This window comes from Hemitrygon akajei, chromosome 6 (assembly GCF_048418815.1).
Source record: "Hemitrygon akajei chromosome 6, sHemAka1.3, whole genome shotgun sequence".
Taxonomy (NCBI): domain Eukaryota; kingdom Metazoa; phylum Chordata; class Chondrichthyes; order Myliobatiformes; family Dasyatidae; genus Hemitrygon; species Hemitrygon akajei.
The window spans coordinates 11,185,155-11,205,796 of record NC_133129.1 but is presented as its reverse complement, the minus strand read 5'-3'; the positions used below and the strand labels follow the sequence as shown (position 1 = coordinate 11,205,796).

The 20,642-nt window shown below is 45.2% G+C and overlaps 1 protein-coding gene across 9 annotated transcripts in view; it reads left to right on the top strand.

The window, feature by feature from the left end:
- Positions 1-20,642, top strand: part of clcn3 (chloride channel 3) — a 224,651-nt gene that overhangs the window by 118,747 nt on the left and 85,262 nt on the right. For all 9 annotated transcript variants that reach the window (XM_073047862.1, XM_073047856.1, XM_073047857.1 and 6 more), the window contains 3 exons: positions 16,076-16,233; positions 18,493-18,592; positions 20,428-20,615. In XM_073047862.1, the coding sequence (XP_072903963.1) occupies positions 16,076-16,233; positions 18,493-18,592; positions 20,428-20,615 (446 nt within the window). The remainder of the gene's footprint in view (positions 1-16,075; positions 16,234-18,492; positions 18,593-20,427; positions 20,616-20,642) is intronic.

Genomic DNA, 20,642 nt, shown 5'->3' with positions numbered 1-20,642 from the left:
TCTCGATGTTCTGTGTTCTCTCGTGACGCTTCAGTCACGGAAACCAGTCTAGAATCAGCACGTCCCCAGAGCCAGGAAATCCCGGGACCCTGAAGGTGCACTCGTCTTCCAGACCATGTCCTTAGGATATCAAAAAGCAGGCAGTGGTGAGGCTCTGAGAAGCGGGTCCCATTCCCGCAAAGAACTTAACTCAGAGTATAACTCCAGATCAGGGTCTTCAAAAGATTCCCCCACACCCTGATAAGGAAAAAAAGATATCAAAGATAGAAATCAAGCTGTTTCTGAAGATGCAAGTGTAACCTTAGTAAGGTTTCCCTGTTAATGTAATGGTTTCTCTGTAAAGTTTCACTCGTAATAGTTTCTCTGAAGCAGCAGTGTTTTGGTTATGACTAGAGATAACGGGGGCTTTAGAATGTACGCCATCCAGTGAGCAGCATGTTGTTTCTTTCATGTGTGTCTGAGAGAAGGTATTCGTGGGTTTTTGTTCGGCGGAAGATAGAGAGAGGGAAGATGCCAGAGCGGAGAGGTCATAGACTGCAGGACTGAGTGGATGTGGGAGTTGATGAGGCCCAGGGGAGATCGATAGAGAACGACCAGACTGGAAAGTCATGAGCTCCAACATGCGCATTAGACTGTTTCATTAAAATGGGCCCTTTTTGTTTTCTTTACTAACCCTCTAGTCAAATTATAATTATAAAGCTAAATCATTAATTGCACATTGTGTACTGTTTGTTATTTCGTGGTACTGATTTGTAATGGGGAAAACATCACGCAGCATCCACACAAACAAGTTTTCACTAGTTTGGCGGGCCGAAGAGTGTCTTTCCTTAGACTAGCTCAGCCCACCGAGCCTGGGCTTTACACAAGCAAAGGAGTTGCTGTTTAGCGCCATCTTGACTTCACCCTTGACAATGCCTCTGGTATTGTCTACCGTCCTGATTTGGAAATATATTGCCATCCTTTATTATCACTGGGTTTAAATCCTGAAAAACCCAATAGCAGTCTGGGAGTAGCATCAGCATAGGGTACTACAATAGCTCAAATTCAAAGTCAATTTATTATCAAAAAATAAATATTTCACCAGATACTACCTTGGGATTCATTTTCTTGCAGGCATTTATTGAAAAAATAAGTACAGTAGAATTTATGGACAAACTAAATGTTATATGAACAAAGACTGACAATAAATGTGCAAAAAAGGACAAATAGTTTATATAAATAAATAGTACTGAGAACTTGAGAGACAGAGACTTTGAAAGTGGTTGTGGAATCAGTTCAAAGTTGAGATGAGTAAAATTATCCATTCTGGTTCAGGAGATTGATGGTTGCAAGCTAATAACTGTTCTTAAACTTGGCGGTATGGAACCTAAGGCTCCTGCGCCTCTTGCTGGATGGTAGTAGTGAGAAGAAAGCATGGCCTGGACGGTGGGATCCTTCATGGGTGTTCAGGATCATTGCAGCAGCCTAATCAGCAGTAGGAGCAGAGCACAATGAGGAAGTTTCCAGCAGTTTAGCAATGCTTCTTCAATAGGAGAGCTTCCTGGGCATTTGGGCTCATTCCAGTGGCCCAATCAGCAGTGGGAGAAGAGCCCAGTGAATTAAATAAAAGTGCAGAAGGGACAAGTGGGGTGGCCATTGGTAGTAGGCCAGTGGTGAGAGTAGGAGTGTCAGGCTTTGGCTCAAAGGAAGCTTCGGCTTGGAGGAGATGTTGGTTCTGGGTAAGTTTCTGTTAATGTTCTATTTTTTTCTCTTACTGTACCTAGTAAATGTCCATTGTATGTACTTCATGCTGGATGTTGGAGTCTTGGGAGACCCAGTGTTTCCCAGGGAAACTCCATCTGTGTGAATTGCATCCAGCTGCAACTCCTTGAAGACCATGTTAGGGATCTGGATCAGCAGCTGGATGACCTTTGGTGTGTTCAGGAGAGTGAGGAAATTATGAATAGAGTTGCAGGGAAGTAGTCATCCCTAAGTTGCAGGAGGTGAGTAGCTGGTTGACTGTCAGGAGAAATGGAAATGTGAATAGGCAGTTGGCACAGAGCAGCCCTGTGGCCACTCCCCTCAAAAATAAATACAGGTTTCCCCCGCATTCCGAGGGTAGAACGTTCCTATGAAACCGTTTGTAATCCGAAATGTCGTAAAGCGAAGAAGTACTTAACATTAATTTATATGGGAAAAATTTTTGAGCATTCCTGGACCCAAAAAAAACCTACCAAATCAAAGCAAATAACACATTGAACCTAAAATAACACTAACATATAGTAAAAGCAGAAATGATATAATTTTACACCTTATATAAAGTAGAAATATTGTAGGTACGGTGTAGTTTCACTTATCAAACTCGGGGAAAGCAGCGAGCAAAAATCGATTTGGAGAAAAAAAATCAGCATGTGCACGTATACGCATGCATAAACAACTGCCCGCACAAGGCTACATGGTCATTGTAGTCTTTCTCGGGGTAAACATACATATAAAGCGGGCGTCTTTTTTTCGTAAAAGCGAAATTCCTCTTTGGTTAGTGAAAACAGGTACTAATGTAAGTCTTTCATAGCAGCAAATTGTCGTAAAGCGAATGTTCGAAAAGCGGGGGCCACCTGTATACTGTTTTGGATACTGTTGTGGGGTATGACCTCCCAAGGGAATGCCACGAAGACCAGGTTACTGGCACTGAGCATGGGTCTATGGTGCAGAAGAGAAAGGGGGAGAAAAGGGGAAAAAGTAGTAATAGGGACTCGATAGTCAGAGGAACACACAGGAGATTCCGTGGACGTCATTGGCATGCCTGGATGGTATGTTGCCTCCTAGGTACCAGGGTTGAGTCCACAGCATTTTGGTGGGGAGGGAGAGCAGCCGGATGTCTTGGTGCATATTGATATCAAATACATAGGAAGGAAAAGCAAAGAGGTCCTGAAAAGAAAATTTAGATTGCCAGGCAGAAAGCTGAAAAGCAGGACATCCAGGATATAATTTCTGGATTGCTCCTTGTGCCATATGCCAGTGAGGATAGAAACAGGATGATTTGGCAGATAAGTGGGTGGCTGAGAAGCTGGTGCAAGTTCTTGGATCATTAGGATTTCTTCTTGGAGAGGTATGACCTGTACAAAAGGAACGGGTTCAAGTCAAGTCGAGTTAACTTTTATTGTCATTTCGACCATAACTGCTGGTACAGTGCATAGTAAAAATGAGACAACGTTTTTCAGGACCATGGTTTACATGACACAGTACAAAAAACTAGACTGAACTACAGGTTGCACTTGAACCTGAGGGGGATCAATATTCTTGTGGACAAGTTTGTTAGAGCTGTTGGGGAGGGCTTAAACTAATTTGGTAGGGGGATGGGAACTGGAGTGAAGGGACTCAGTATAGGATAGCTGGTAAAAAAAAACCAAAGATAGCATGCAGTCATTCTGTCAGGATGGGTAGGCAGATAATAGGACAAAATTGCATCCAGCAGGGTGAGTATCAGTGCATTAGGTGTTCAGAATCAAAAAAGGTAGCAAATACACTACTCAGAAAGTGTTATATCTCAATGCATGAAGTATAAGAAATTAGGTGGATGATCTTGTTGCACTATTTCAAATTGTCAGGTGTGATGTTGTGGCCATCACTGAATCATGGCTGAAGGATGGTTGTAGTTGGGAGCTGAATGTCCAAGGTTACATGTTGTATCAGAGGGTTAGGACAGTAAGCAGAGGGGTTGGTGTGGTTCTGCTGCTAAATAATGGTATCAAATCAGTAGAAAGATGTGACATAGGATCGGGAGATGTTGAATCCTTTGGGTTGAGTTAAGAAACTGCATGGGTAAAACGACCCTGATGGCAGTTATATACAGGCCTCCCAACAGTAGCTGGGATGTGGACCACAGATTACAATGACAAATAGAAAAGGCATGTCAAAAGTGCAATGTTATGATAGTCATGGGAGATTTCAAAATGCAAGTCAATTGGGAGAATCAGGTTGGTAATGGATCTCAGGAGAGTGAGTTTGTTGAATGCCTAAGAGATGGTTTTTTAAAGTAGTTTGTCGTTGAGCCTACTAGGTGATCATCTTTCCTGGAATAGGTGTTATGTAATGAACTAGAGGTGATTAGGGAGCTACTGGAGTAAAGGAAATTACAGTGGTATGAGAGAGGAGTTGGCCAAAGTAAATCGGAAGGAGATGCTGGCAGGGGTGTCATCAGAGCAGCAATGGTGTGAGTTTCTGGGAAAAATGAGGAAGGTGCAGGATAGATGTATTCCAAAAACAAAGAAATACTCAAGTAGCAAAATTGGTAAGTCAAAGCTAATGTAAAAGCAAAAGGGCATACAACAAAGCATAAATTAGTGGGAAGACAAAGGATTGGGAAGCTTTTAAAACCCTACAGAGAGCAACTAAAAGAATTATTAGGATGAAATACAGATGAAATACGAAAGTAAGCAATATCAAAGTGGATATTAACAGCTTCTTCAAGTATATAAAAAATAAAAGAGAGATGAGAGTGCATATGGGACCGCTAGAACATGAGGCTGGAGAAATGATAATGGAGGAAAAGGAGATGGCAGATGAACTAAATGAGTATTTTGCATCAGATTTCTCTGTGGAAAACACTAGCAGTGTTGCAGATGGTGAAAGTTGTGAGGGAAGAGAATTGAGTTCAAGGGAGAAGGTGCTCAAAAAACTGAAAGATCTAAAGGTACATAAGTCACCAGGACCAGTAGAACTGCACCCTATAGTTCTGAAACAGGTAGTGATAGCTATTGTGGAGGCATTAATAATGATCTTTCCAAAATCATTGGACTCTGGCATGGTGCTAGCAGACTGGAAAATTGCTAGTGTCACTCCACTCTTTGAGAAAGGAGCGAGATAGCAGAAAGGGAATTATAGACCAGTTAGCCTGACCTCTGTGGTTGGGAAGATGTTGGAGTCAATTTTTAAGGATGAGGTTATGGAGTACTTGGTGACACAGGTCAAGATAGGACAAAGTTGGCACGGTTTTCTTAATGGGATTCTTTGAGGAGATTACACATAGAATAGATGCAGTGGATGTTGTATATTTGGACTTTCAGAAGGCCTTTGACAATTTGCCACACATGAGGCTGCTTACCAAGTTAAGAGCCCATGGCATTACAGATATGTTACTAGCATGGTTAGAGCATTGGCTAATTGGTAGGAGGCAGCGAGTGGGAATGAAAGGATCCTTTTCTGGTTGGCTGCCAGTGAGTAGTGGTGTTCTGCAGGGGTTGATGTTGGGACCGCTTCTTTTTGTGCTGTATATCAATGATTTAAATGATGAAAGATATAGCTTTGTTGCCATGTTTGCAGATGATATGAAGATTGGTCGGGCAGATAGTGTTGAGGAAACAGGTAGGCTGCAGAAGGACTTAGATGAAGAGAATGGGCAAGAAAATGGCAAGTGAAATACAATGTTGGAAAATGCATGGTCATGCACTTTGATAGTAGAAATAAATGTGCAGACTATTTTCTAAACGGAGAGAAAATCCAAAAATCTGAGATGCAAAGGGCCTTGGGAGTCCTTGTGCAGAACACTCTGAAGGTTAACTTACAGGTTGAGTCAGAGGTGAGGAAGTCAAACGCAGTGTTAGCATTCATTTCAAGAGGTCGACAACATGAACAAGGATGTGATGCTCTGGCTTTATAAGACAGTGGTGAGGCCTCACCTTAAGTATTGTTAATAGTTTTGGGCTCCTTATCTGAGAAGCGATGTGCTGGCATTGGAGAGTGTTCAGAGGAGGTTCACAAGGATGATTCTAGGAATGAAAGGGTTATCATATAAGGAACGTTTGATGGCTCTGGGTCGGTACTCGCTGGAATTTTAAATGATGAGGGTGGGTCTCATTGAACTTTTTCGAATGTTGAAAAGCCTAGACAGTGTAGATGTGGAAAGGATGTTTCCCATGGTGGTGGAGTCTAGAGCAAGAGGGCATAGCCTCAGGATAGAGAGTGTTCATTTAAAACAGATGCAGAGGATGGTGAATTTGTTACCACAGTCAGCTGTGGAGGCCAGGATGTTGAGTGTATTTAAGACAGAGATTGATTGGTTCTTGATTGAACATGGCATCAAGTGTTACAGGGTGAAGGCCAGAGAGTGGGGTTGAGGAGGGGGAAAAAAGGATCAGCCATGATTGAATGGTGGAGCAGACTTGATAGGCCAAATGGCCTAATTCTGCTTCTATGTCTTCAGGTCTTATGGCCTGAATGATGGATGCTCAAATAGGCTGCTCACCACTACCTTTTCAAGGGCAAATAGGAACTGGCAGTAAATAAATGCTGACCTTGTCAATGATGTCCCAATCCAAATCTGAAATAAGATAATAAATTTAAAACCAGACAAATGCTGTCAACTCCAGAAGGAAGACGGGAGTACCTGTCCCTGCCATCCAGGGAGTAGTTGAGTTAGTGTGCCACGTACATGACCAAGTAAAATTTCTGTTGGAAGTTATATTCCCTGAACAATTATTTTTTTGTACAGTATGTAACAAGGAATTTTAATGCATAATAAATTTCAATTAGAGATTGCTTATAAAGAGACATGATTGAAAACAGCTTATTACTTTGCTTTTGGATACCAGTAAAAATATACCCACTGCATATTTTCAAAATGTTTCTATCTACTGTTGTTCTCCAAAATGTACAGGATGTTATATCAGCACTTTAGTCGTAATGTGTTTCATGATATCAAGATTTACAAAGGTTTTCATATTCTTTTAACTGAGAATAATGGATGTTTTGTTAAAATGAAAAAAATGCTTGCTATTGGATTCTAGTATTGGGTATTACCATCAATATGGGACTGTCCTGATGAAGGGTCTCAGCCCGAAACGTTGACTGTTTACTATTTTCCATGGATGCTGTCTGACCTGCAGAGTTCCTTCAGCATTTCGTGTGCTGTTATTCTGGATTTCCAACACCTGCAGAATTTCTCTTTTATAATATGGGATTAAAATATTTTTTCTTAAACATCTTTTGATATGTCATAATTGAATGAGTAAGAAACAAATTGCTGGAGGAACTCAGCAGGTCAAGTAGCATTTGTGGGGTAGGAAAGAATTGTCAATTGTTTTGGATCAAGATCCTGCAACCAGGGCCAATTCTATTCCCCTAACCCACTGAGTTCTTATAGCAGTTTGATTTTTGCTTCAGATCCCAGAAAATGCAGTCTTTTGTCTCCATAATTGAGTGATTCTTGATGCTGTGATCATTTTCAAATCTTGCCATGAAAACTTGTGATGATCAGTCAAATAGACCTGTGGATTGGCAGCAGAAAATTTCTCACCTGCTAGTTTTATTCATAGTATACCATCTTGAAACCAGAAGATACCAGGATGGCCAGCTGTTAATTTTGGTCCACAAAATATCACTTGCTGTTCAATGTTCTAAAGCTCGATAAAACATCCAAGTTGAACAAATATTGGGCAAAACTGATTGTGTCTCATATGTCCTGAAATGCAGAAGTTGGTACTGGAAATAGGAAGTTATTGGTTTCACTGCCCAGGGCTTGGCACATGCGCATATATGAAGGAAAGTATTACCTGATAAGAAATAAGAAACATGAGAAACAGGAGCAGGAGTCGGCCATCTGTCCTGTCGAGCCTGCTCTGCCATTCAGTAAGGTCATGGCTGATCTGGCCATGGACTCCTCTGCACCTAGTCACCTTTTCCCATAACCGTTAATTTGCCTACTATGCAAAAATCTAACCAACCTTGTCTTAAATATATTTACTGAGGTAGCATCCACTGCTTCATTGGGCAGGGACTTCCACAGATTCACCACTCTCTGGGAAAAGCAGTTCCTCCTCATCTCCATCCTAAATCTACTCCCCCAAATCTTGAGGCTACGTCCCTTAGTTCCAGACTTACCTACCAGTGGAAACAACATTCCTGCCTCTATCTTATCTATTCCTTTAATAATTTTATGTGTAACACTTACCCAGAAGACTGGTATATGTCTAGGGGAAAAGGAGATCCAGCCACTCACCAACCCCGCCTCCCATACACGCAGGTGCTGTGAGAATCGCGTTTATGCCTCGCGCCCGCCAACAGTATCAAACCCACAACAAATACCGGTATGAAATACACTTTAAAGAGTTTACTAAAATTAAAAGAGTATTAGGCAATACAATATATATATATACAAGAAAAAAAACAAAAGGTGCCAACTTATCAAAGTTCAGTCAGTTAGTGCACTCGTTGGAGCTCAACCAGCGAACCATTCGACCCCTTGTCGCTTGCCTCCGACTTCCACGTCTTCCACTTCGGACTCTCCGGTGGTCTTCCGAGGGCACGTCCACCTTCCTCGGCGTCTCCCTCCCGACTCCCTTCACTCCCAAGCCCGCGCAACCCCTCCCCCAAGTTCCCAGCCTCACAAAACACAATAACATTCCCCATTGATTAACAAATGAATACAATTACCATATCAGCCATTCTAAAGCGAAACAACGGTGAGAGAAACATTTAACAGACAAAGAAACATCCCTACTCGTAACAAACCAAAGAAGCCCTTTTTAGTAACATACACAGGACATTGTACATTCTCTCCCCACCAGCAAATGTCATGCCCTCATGGTATTACTAGAGTTCCCCAAAGCTTCTTGCAACACCCAAAACCCAACCCAGGTGCAGAAAGCAGTGACATAACTACCCAGAGCAGTAGAAATCACACTCAGTTCTCCTGGTACCACATATGTCAACCGCTCTGGGGGGCGCCTAATCCTCTGAGATCTCCATACCCCTTCTGCCCCACTGGGCTCCCTCTTCACCTGCGAACCCACTGTCTTGGACACCCCAGGTCTACCTGACAGACCCTCACCCCCTTCCTCACGGGGGTCCTCCCTCACCTGAGATCTTTCCGGCTCACGCTCGGGCTCCACCCTCTCTCCCACCAATGTTGGCTGCCTCTCCATCTGACCCTCAAGACCTTCCCTCCTCTCACCCAATTCAGTATGGGAAGGGCCAGGAGCCTCCTCTCCTGGTACTGGAGCACCAGCGAATGGGAACAGGGGCCACTCATCTGAGTTGTCCTCTTCCGAATCGGTAGCCATTTCCGGGCAAGGGACCCGTCCCCGCTCTTCAGCAGCGGGCTCTTCCCTTTCTCCGCGACCTTGCAGAGTCCTTGTACTAGGCGTAACCTCCCACTCTGGCTCTGTATCCACCTGCACCGCTTGACCCAGCGGCAGCAGGTGATTCCGATGGAGTACCTTGATAGGCCCTTTCCCATCCTCAGGTTTCACCCGGTAAACTGGCAGGTTCGGCATCTGGCTCTCTATTACATAGGGGCTGGCTGCCCATCGATCTGCCAACTTGTGCTTACCAGGGAGTCCCAAATTCCGTAAAAGGACCCGGTCGCCCGGCAATAATTGAACAAACTTCACCTTTCGATCATACCGCATCTTATTCCTCTGATTTTGTTTGGTAGCTGCCTCCTCGGCCAACTCGTACGCCCGCTGTAACTCCCTCTTCATGTCGGACACATACTTTAGATGGGACTTCCCGGGTAATTCACCCACTTCACCCCCAAAACACAAGTCAATGGGCAACCTTGCTTCCCGCCCGAACATCAGATAATAGGGTGAATATCCTGTAGCATCATTGCGAGTACAATTGTAACAGTGAACCAATTGTCCAATATGACGACTCCACCTGCTTTTCTGCCCAATCTCCAGCGTCCCGAGCATATCCAACAAGGTCCTGTTGAACCTCTCTGGCTGCGGATCTCCCTGTGGGTGATAAGGGGTAGTCCTGGATTTCTCAACCCCAAGCATAGTCAGTAATTCATGGATAAGGCGGCTCTCAAAGTCCCGCCCCTGATCGCTATGGATTCGCCTGGGAAGGCCGTAATGAACAAAATACTTCTCCCATAACACCTTCGCCACTGTCGTCGCCTTCTGATCCTTAGTGGGAAATGCCTGAGCATAGCGAGTGTAATGATCGGTGATGACTAAGATATTCGCGGTGTTGCTGGTGTCAGGCTCAATCGACAGAAAATCCATACATACCAGGTCCAGAGGTCCCGCACTCTGCAAGTGCGACAGTGGAGCCGCCAACGCGGGCAGGGTCTTCCTCCGGATGCAACGACTGCAGCCCCGACAGTATTCTTCGACTTCTCCCCTCATCCGGGGCCAGTAGAACTGGTCTTTGAGTAATCCATAGGTCTTTTCCACCCCCAAGTGTCCAGAATCATCATGTAGGGCCTGGAGTACAGCCTGCCGATACTCCTCCGGCAGGACCAGTTGCCAACAGTGGGGTTTGTTCCGGAGGCACCGTTACCCGGTACAAGATTTGGTTCTTTAACTTCAACCGAGACCACTCCTTCAACAACAGGGACACGAATGGGTGTTTCGCCTTCTCAGCCAACGCCCCATCCCCCTTCTCGACCGCTCTCCACACTGTGCCAATGCCCGGGTCATTTTGCTGAGCAGCTGCCACTTCCCCCGGACTCAGTTCCGGCAACTGTTTAGTCCGCAGTGCAGTCAGGTCACAGTAAGCTAGAGGTATGGCGTCGTCAAAAACCCCCAAATGGTCCACGGCTCATTCCAGCCTCACTCTTCCCTCGGCCTTCACGGTGATAGCAAACTGACACATCGCCTTCACTCCGGGGCAGGGACACTCTCCCACTCCTCGTCCCTCTCCTGTTCCCCCGGCTCCCGACGAGACAAAGCATCCGCATTGACATTCTTGCTTCCGGGCCGGTACCTCAGGCTGAAATCATATACCGACAAGGCCGCCAGCCACCGATGTCCTGTGGCATCCAGCTTTGCCAAAGTCAAAATATAAGTGAGAGGATTGTTATCCGTTCTCACCTCAAACTTGGCTCCGTACAGGTAATCGCCCAGCTTGTCCACCACCGCCCACTTCAGCGCCAGGAACTCCAACTTGTGAGTGGGATAGTTTCTCTCCGATGGCGACAAGCTTCGGCTGACAAAGGCTACCGGCCTCAATGCTTTGCCATGCTCCTGGTACAGAACAGCCCCGAGACCCTCTCGGCTGGCATCCGTGTGCAGCACATATGGCTTCTGGGGATCAGCAAAAGCCAACACCGGGGCCTGGGTCAGTGCCCTTTTCAAAGATCGGAACGCCTCTTCACATTGATCATCCCATCTCAAGCCAAAAGGTTCCGCCGGGTTCCAGTATCCTCCAGCGTCCTGCTTCTGGTCCCCCGTCCTTTTCTTTCCCACCGGGGGATAGCCACACAACAGCTGAGTCAACGGGTGACACACTTTGGCGTATCCTTTCACAAATCGCCAGTAATACCCACAGAACCCCAAAAATGAGCACAGAGCGCCCACTTTCTGGGGTCTTGGCCAGGTGGTCATAGCCTCTATCTTGGTTGGATCAGTAGCCACTCCCTCTCGCGAAATGATATGGCCAACGTAGCTAACCGACGACTTGCAGAACTGGCATTTGTCCAGGGAAAGCTTCAACCCTTCTTCATTAAGCCGGCCCAACACCTTCAACAGCCTCTCCTCATGTTCCTCCAAAGTCGATCCAAACACTATCAAATCGTCCAGGTACACCAGCACCTCTAACAGATTCATATCCCCCACAGTTCTCTCCATGAGCCTCTGGAAGGTGGCTGGGGCTCCCGATATGCCTTGGGGCATTCGTTTGAACTGAAAGAACCCCAGCGGGCAGATAAAAGCGGTCTTCTCTTTATCGCCTGCACTCATCGGGATCTGGTAATACCCACTTCTTAAATCCAGCACACTGATCCACTTCGCACCGCTCAGGCAGGCCAGCGCATCCTCGACTCTTGGGACAGTATATTGATCAGGGACAGTTTGCCGATTCAACGTCCTGTAGTCAACACACATGCACACTTGCCCATTCTTCTTCCGTGCCACCACTATTAGGGACACATAAGGACTTCGGGACTCAGCTATGATTCCGGCCTCCTTCAACTTGCACAAGTGCTGCCGCATGTCCTCAACATCTGCCGGAGCCAGCCGCCGGGATCTCTCTCGGAACGGGGTGTCCTCCGTCACCGGATGGTGTGGCGAGTGCTTTTGGAGCAGCCAACATCAAACTCGCCCCGAGAAAAAAACAGCTTCCATCTTCAGCATCTTCTCCATTAGCCTGTGTTTCCACTCCGGCGACACAGGGGAATCCCCGAAGTTAAAGACTTCAGCGGTCAGCTCCCTTCGATGCTCCGATCCCTCCCCGTTAGGGGTCCTCACTGGTGCGCTAGACATTACCGTCACCGGGAACAGATGTGCCAGCGGCATTCCCCTCTTAAAGGTGATTTCTCTTGCCGTGGTGTTCCTGACACTTATAGGTATACGCCTCGCATGTACCACCCCTGGTCTCTGCACTTCGGGCCTCACCAGCGCCCCCGCCGGAAATCGTGTCTCCCCTTCAAGATCGTCCGGGGCGTCTACTAACAGGGCTTCGCCCGTCGGCACTCCTGGGAATCTAGGGGTCCCCATCACTAGTGCTACCTCCCCAGGTCGGATCACCTTGGGCCTTGCCTGCGTACACCACACCGTCCCTCGTTTACACTCCGGGTCCAGTCCTAGGGAGGCAACCCCTTCTTTGAACACTGCTCGAAACACTGGATGCACCGAGAGGGTCTCCAGAAAGTCTTCCCCCGCTTTCTCCTTACAAGCTCCCAGGAGCAGTCGCACAACGGGGGAATTAGTCCCCACCAGGAGGGCAGCACCACCGGTTTCCACCAGGTCAGGACACACCAACACCAAAGTCTCAATAGCTTTGGACACTCCCACATCGCCCTCCGAGAACTCCAATCTCACCGATAGGTACCCATCGTACGGGTAGTCACCCTCGCTCACACCCCAAATCTGCAGGGTGTCAAATGGGGTTACGGGCAAATGCTTTAGATATTGGTTGTAGAAAGACCGGTACAATAAGGTCACCTGCGATCCCGTATCCAGAACGGCTTTTGCGTAAACTCCCTCTATCTGTAGACCCACACTGGCACGGGGTCCTACCAGCCCATCTGGAATAGAGGCGTGGGCACCCGGTGGTCCCCCGGCTTATCTCTGGGAATGTGTTCCTCCAGAGGCTCCAGTCCGTTCCCTCACTGAGCCTCTCCTAAGTTTCCCGACACCTCCCCCTTCTTAGTCGCAGGGGGGCTTGTCCTCCGCGGAACTCCTGGTCTCCCACAATCCCACCTAAAGTGTCCCTCCTCTCCACAGCTATAGCACACCCTCGGCCGCCCACAGTCCCGCCTGAAATGCCCCTCTTTCCCACAGTTAAAGCACACGCTGCCTGCCGCCCCTCCTCTCCCAGGACGACTCCCGCTCCCAACCCACTGCACTGGTCGCCCCTGAGAGTGGGTACCTCCCCTGTCCCTCCCCTCCAGAGGGGGTTCTCTACCCCCCAGTGGGTTGTCATTCCTCCACCCAGCCACCACTTCCTGTATCGCTGAGGATCGCTCCCGTAGGCCCGGGCCCCTTTTTCGCCCCAACGCTCTCTCTTCCTCCCGCACCTCTCTAATCAGTGGCCCGAACGATGGAGGAGGGCCTTTCCTATAAGCCTGCCGGATAGTCCACGCCACCTTGTCCTCCTCCAGAGAGCCACTGAATAACTGACTCATCCTCACGCTAGCCACGTCAGGCGCCTTCACTACCCCCTGGCGCCGCAGCCCCCGAGAGCATCCCCTCCATCCTAAATATGTACTCGGAGAGCTTTTCCCCTCAGCATTGTTCCAGGCATTGGAACTCTGCTAAAAGCAGCCAGGGTTCCCCTGACAACCCAAATGCTCCCTCCAAAACTTCTATACATTCCTCCACTGAGGCCCCAGACTTTTCAGCTTTCAACTCCCGGACTGTTTTGGCTGCTAAACCCCTCAAACTTCCCACCAATCGCTGCCTCTTCTCCTCCTCCGAGCCTTGCCACTCCTCTAACATCAAGGACGTATGCTCGATCCAGGTCTCATAGTCCACCTCCCCGTCCGGAGTAGGCTTGGCTCCGGAGAACACCCCCAGCTTCAACCATGGCCTCTCAGCCACTCCCACCAGGGAGTTAAGTGCGGCTGCCAGCTCCGAGGCTTCCACCCTACCTGGGGGGCGGGGCCTAGTCACGACTCCCTCCTCCCTCCTCCCTTTGCTAGTGCCTGCCACCTCTCTGGGGTTTTCCTCTAGCTCTAGCTCCTCCTCCGATGTCTCCTGAGCCTCATCCTTGGAGAAGGGGTGGAGCCCCCACAGCCCCTCCTCCCCCGGTACACTGACCGTCGCCGGCAGTTCCAACGTCCTGACGTAAGCACTCGTACGAACCAACACCCAGCTAGACTCCACCTCTTTACCACACCGTCTAGCTACCAATTCTACCTGCCCAATACCTTTTACCAAACTTAACCCCCGCACTAACACGTCTCCCGAAACTCGAAAATCCACTCCGCTCACTACACAGGCATACTGCACCGGTACATCTTCCAACTCGCACCAGTTAACAAACTTATCCCTGTTCATCTCCGCTCTGCTGCCTGCGCGATTCCACAGCCCCCTGACAATCCAATCCCGGGCGAGCACCCCACAAATGTAACACTTACCCAAAAGGCTGGTATATGTCTAGGGGAAAAGGAGATCCAGCCACTCACCAACCCCGCCTCCCGTACACGCAGGTGCTGTGAGAATTGCGTTTATGCCTCGCGCCCGCCAACGGTATCAAACCCACAACAAATACCGGTATGAAATACACTTTAAAGAGTTTACTAAAATTAAAAGAGTATTAGGCAATACAATATATATATCCAAGAAAAAAAACAAAAGACGCCAACTTATCAAAGTTCAGTCAGTTAGTGCACTCGTTGGAGCTCAACCAGCGAACCATTCGACCCCTCGTCGCTTGCCTCCGACTTCCACGTCTTCCACCTCGGACTCCCCGGTGGTCTTCTGAGCGCACGTCCACCTTCCTCGGCGTCTCCCTCCCGACTCCCTTCACTCCCAAGCCCGCGCAACCCCTCCCCCAAGTTCCCAGCCTCACAAAACACATTAACATTCCCCATTGATTAATAAATGAATACAATTACCATATCAGCCATTCTAAAGCGAAACAGCGGCGAGAGAAACATTTAACAGACAAAGTAACATCCCTACTCGTAACAAACCAAAGAAGCCCTTTTTAGTAACATACACAGGACATTGTACATATGTTTCAATAAAATCTCCTCTCATTTTTCTGAACTCCAGCGAGTACAGTCCCAGGTGATTCATGCTCTACTCATAGTCTAACCCCCTCAGCTCTGGAATCAACCTGGTGAACCTCCTCTGCACTGCCTCCAAAATCAGTAATATTCAGTCAAATATTCCTGCTCAAGATCCAGTCCTTTCCATTTGGACCTGATGTGGGAGAATGGTTTTAGTGACAATTAGTACAAAATGTGGTGTGTATGTATCTTGCTGAAGGGCCCATTTCTTACCTGTACAGCTCTGACATCGCAGTAGGAAGTGGTACCCATTGTTTGCCTGACTATTATTATATGAGAATTTTAATGATAATTTTTCAATGTTAAAAGATCTGTGCGGTTGTATTTGTACATGGTTGAAAGTGTTGGCCAGAGGGCATTTATTATCAGTGTATGCATATTATATGCAGCCTTGAGATTCGTCTCCTTGCAGGCAGCCACAAAACAAAGAAACCCAATAGAACACATTTAAATAAAGAGACTTTTAAGCAACCAATATGCAAAAAAAACATTGTGCAAAAGACAAAAACAAGCAAACAACTGAAGTTCACGAAAGAGAGTCCACAGTCACAAAGCCTGTCATCACCAATCTCCTTTGAGCGCTACTAACTTCTTATTTCAGCTGCTTCTGCTTTAAGCTTTGCTGCACATCCCATCTCCTAAACTGTTGATCGGTGGGTGTGGGCAGCAGAGGAAATAAAACGATAATCGTCTATTAATGCTCTGCTTCTTAATTGGGAGGATGTTGGATGTGTTTTGCAAATTATGGAAGGTTATTATTGTCATTGGATTAAACTGTAGTGAAATTACAAATACAGTAAATTTCAAATACAGTAATGTCCAATTGTTTACAGGACCATTCTCAATTTTTAAAAAATCTTACTGTTGATTGCTTAGATTGAGTTTAATATGAATTTGTGTTTTTTGTTGTTGAAGGTGTCAATTATACCATGACAAATGGAGGTGGTATTAATAGCACAACACACTTACTGGACCTTTTGGATGAACCTATACCGGGCGTTGGAACATATGATGATTTCCATACCATTGACTGGGTGCGAGAGAAGTGCAAGGACCGGGAAAGGCACAGAAAGGTGGGTGTAGTTAGTCATTTCACATTAAATAGTGGAGGTGGGAAAAAATCTCTAATTTAGGAATCTGGCAATCCTAACCTGCTCCTTTAATTGGGATCAGAAAATGTTGGAAATATTCAGCAGGACATGTACTGGTGAGAGAGGTTCAAAGCTGTTTCTAGGTGATGAACTTTTCAGGTTCTGGTCAAAGATCATTGACCTGAAATGTTAATGTATTTTCTGTCCATAGTTGCTACCTGGCCTGTTGAGTATTTGCAGCACCTTCTGATCTTATTTTGGATTAGAGTCAAATGAAGAGGATCAGTAATTAAATTATTACTGTCTGAAACAGGTGACCAATAAAGGTGTCCCAAAGAAGAGTCAGTTTTGATATTGAAACCGTCAAATGTCACTTTATCAGGTTTTTTTTGTATCTCCGAGAGGCAGAATGCTATAAGATATTATGGTGATACTGACGTTCTACGAGACCTTGTCATCCAATTCCACTGTCCTGTTCTTTCCTCAGCCCTGAAACTTTTCCTATTCAGTTCTCTTTATAAATCATTGTTAAAGCTGCTTTTGCTGTAATTTTGGCAGCGTGCCCCAGGCCTTAACAATTTGCTGCAAAATTCAAAGAATAACTTGTGTTTGCATCACCTCAGTTTTTCTTTACCAACCGTCTTGTTTCTGTGTTCTGTTTATTGTTCCTTCTACCCTGGAAGTAGTTTCTCTGTATTTAGTCCTTCAAAACCATTCAAGAGAACAGTGAACACCTGTAAGAAATCAATTATTGATCTTCTCTGGTCTAAGGCAACAAACATAGCTTATACTGACATAACGAAAAAGTGGTGTTCTTTATCCCTGGCCTCTGGCTTCATCACCTTTTTATGTATGGTGTTATGTTTTGTAATTCCAAAAAAACTAATTGAAAGAAAATCACAGGACCCAGGATACGTTTTGTCTACTTAGTTTTTCTAAGTGACATGCTCACAAATGACATGCTGCTGAAATGATGTACGGCGTTCACGTGCTTACATATAACCCATAATGAATTATGTAAACAAACAAAGAATGCTTAATTAAACATATTTAAAATATTACTCAAATATTACTGAAATATTAAATATGCTACTCATTGAGTCTCACTTAAAAGTGAATAGAATGACAAAATGCCATTGGATATTATGGTGGTGCTGAAGTTCTGCGAGAGCTTGTCATCTAATTCCACTGTCCTGATCTTTCCTCAGTACTGTCCAGTTCTTTCCTCTGCATCCCTGGACCAATTTCTTTAAATTAATGTTCCCTGCTTCTGAACAATGTTGAAATAAATAGTTTTCTTCCAACATCCATGCTACTTTAGCCTATAATAATTTTATAGATCTTAACTTCCTCTCCTTAAACCTCGTTTATGATATCTCATGGGGGGGGGGGGGGAACATGTCCACCCCTATCCAATCTCTCCCCACAACTAAATTCCTTCAATCGTTTGAATCTCCTCTGCACAAGCAGCATTTTTTTATTTTTGTTTCAGATATCCAGCACCTGCAGTTACTTCTGTTTCAGTTTCACTGAGCATATCCATGTTAGCCTTCATAGATTAATCTTCATCCTTAATGATGATGATTTGCACTGTACCTTAATTTTTTATTAAATTGCCTGGCTTGGAGATTAAGCTGACTGTCCTGTTTTCATAAATTATGGTACAGCATGTCTTGTTACCCGTTTCTCTGGCACCATTTAAATCTGAACTTGCATCCCTCTATCCTTCCAACAGCACCATCAAGTCGGCTGGCACTCTTGAGTTTTCTTTCACATCTATGCTAGAAGTTATAATTTTACCGAGCTTACATTGTAATCACCTTTTTTAAATCTGCTTTCTCAGCAGGTTAATAGTCATTAACAGTGCATCTTCAAATTTGGTAAAGCAAGGAAGGACAGAATTGTAATAATACCTTTATAGCTATGATAATCTTTGTGACAGTGTTTGAAGTATGTGGCTTATCAAAGATTGACGAAGCTTAAATTGTTGATCATTACTTTTGGCAGAATAAGTAATGTTTTAGCACACTTCTGAGATGCAGGTTAAGCATCATTACTATTTTGTTTATCACCTTAACATTGATTTTGGTTCCTATTTTAAAGTTGCACTATGAATACTAAGATGTTCAGAGTGATCAGGATTCAGTGCAATATTTAGTGACCTCTGAAGGAAAGCTGATTATTTTTTTGACAACTTGTTTCTGAGTGTAGTGTATTATTCAACACTTCTTTTTATTGCAGATTACTAGCAAGAAGAAAGATTCTGTGTGGGAGTTTGTAAAAAGTTTATACGATGCCTGGTCTGGATGGCTGGTTGTAACATTGACTGGTTTGGCATCAGGTAAAACAATGAACACAACATCATTATCAATTGTGCACCTATCTGAGGGAGGTGTGGAATGAGCTTCCAGCGAAAGTGCTGGATGTGGGTTTGATTTCAACATTTAAGGGAAGTTTAAATGGGTACATGGATGGGAGGGGTGTGGATCCCTCTACCAACTTCCTTTGGCAGTTTGTTCCATAAACCCAACACAGCCCTCTGTTGAAAAGCTTGTTTTCAGATCCCATTTTAACGCTTTCCCCTCTCTCGAACGTATGCCCTCCAGCTTTTAGACTACCTTACCTGAGAAAACACAGTGACCATCCATCTTATCAATGTCCCTCATAATTTTATAAACCTCTGTAAGATCACCCCTCGGGTTCTTTCACTCCAGAGAACATGGTCATAGCCTGTCCAGTCTGATCTTTTAACTTGGGTCTTCTAGTCTTGACAACAACCTTGTGAATTTTTTCTGCTCCCTTTTTGGGTTAATCACATTCTTCTGTGGAACGGTGACCAGAGCTGCAAACAATAATCCAAATACAGACTGGCCAATCTATCGATCAGCTGGAATATGTATGCCATATATTTTCTTCACAACCCTGTCTACCTGTGCCACCACTTTCAAGGAACTATGTACTCTATAAACATGAGAAAGTTTGCAGATGCTGGAAATCCAGTGCACCACACACAAAATGCTGGAGGAACTCGGGTCCAGCAGTATCTTTTGAAATGAATAAGCAGTCGATGTTTTGGGCCGAGATCTTTCTGCAGAACTGGAAAGGAAGGGGTAAGACTATGTACTTGTACCCCAGTGTCTCTTCGGTTCTACAGCACCTGGTCAGAGCCCTGTCTTCACTATGTACCTCCTGCCCTAGATGATCTTTGAAAGTGCTGCATATGTTTGTCGAGTTAAAGTCATCTGCCATTTCTTTGTTTACTTTCCCAGTTGATCTAGATCCTGTTGTAACCTTAAACAACTTTTTTCCATTGTCCACGGCATAACCAATCTTGGTGTCATCTGCAAAATTACCAATCATTCCACTTGCATTCGATTGCATACTTTGGCATATATGACAAATAACATTAGACTGATCCCTGATTGGCACCGATCACAGGCCTCCACTCTGTAAAGCAGCCCTCTATTTTCACCATCTGACTTGACCCAATTTTGTTTCCAATTGATGACAGAAGAGAATGAAGATGCTGTGTTCTCTAGAGAAAGAGAGAGGGGAAAAAACAAAATGCTGATGGAATTGAGCAAGTCAGACAGAATCTGCAGTGGAAAATAAACAGTTCACAAAAATACAACTGCAGATGCTGTGGATCAAATAATACGTACACAACGCTGGAAGAACTCAGCAGGTCAGGCAGCATCCGTGAGAAAGGAGTAGCCAACGTTTCGGGCCGAGACCCTTCATCAGGACTAACTGAAAGGAAAGATAGTTCCTGATGAAGGGTCTCGGCCCGAAATGTTGGCTACTCTTTTCTCACGGAAAATAAACAGTCAATGGTTCAGATCAAGATGCTTAATGTGTACTGATTTATTGGACTCAATCATGTATTTCAGTGCAGCAACTGTACATCCTATGTTAAAAGGAGTTAAGTAAATGAAATTCTAACTTGTGAAAGGTAGAATGATACATTGTTGGCAAATATAGCATCTTGGTTTTCCTTCTGTGGGGCAAACTTGAGGGTGAATGGCTTAAGTTGCTTTTATTTTGTACCATGAAAAGTCTTGAGTTTGACAAGAATGAGATAATGCAATAAACAATGTACAGTGAATAAATCATTGATTCATCTTAAATTGAAGAACATTGACAACTAAAGGTTTGATTTCATTTGACAAATTCCAGGTGCCCTGGCTGGTTTAATAGATATTGCTGCAGACTGGATGACTGATTTAAAGGAAGGCATATGTCTGAGTGCATTGTGGTTCAATCATGAACAGTGCTGCTGGGGATCAAGTGAGACAACGTTTGAAGCAAGAAACAAATGTCCTCAATGGAAAACGTGGGCCGAATTAATAATTGGACAGGCAGATGTAAGTAGGTCCACTTCTATCAAAGTG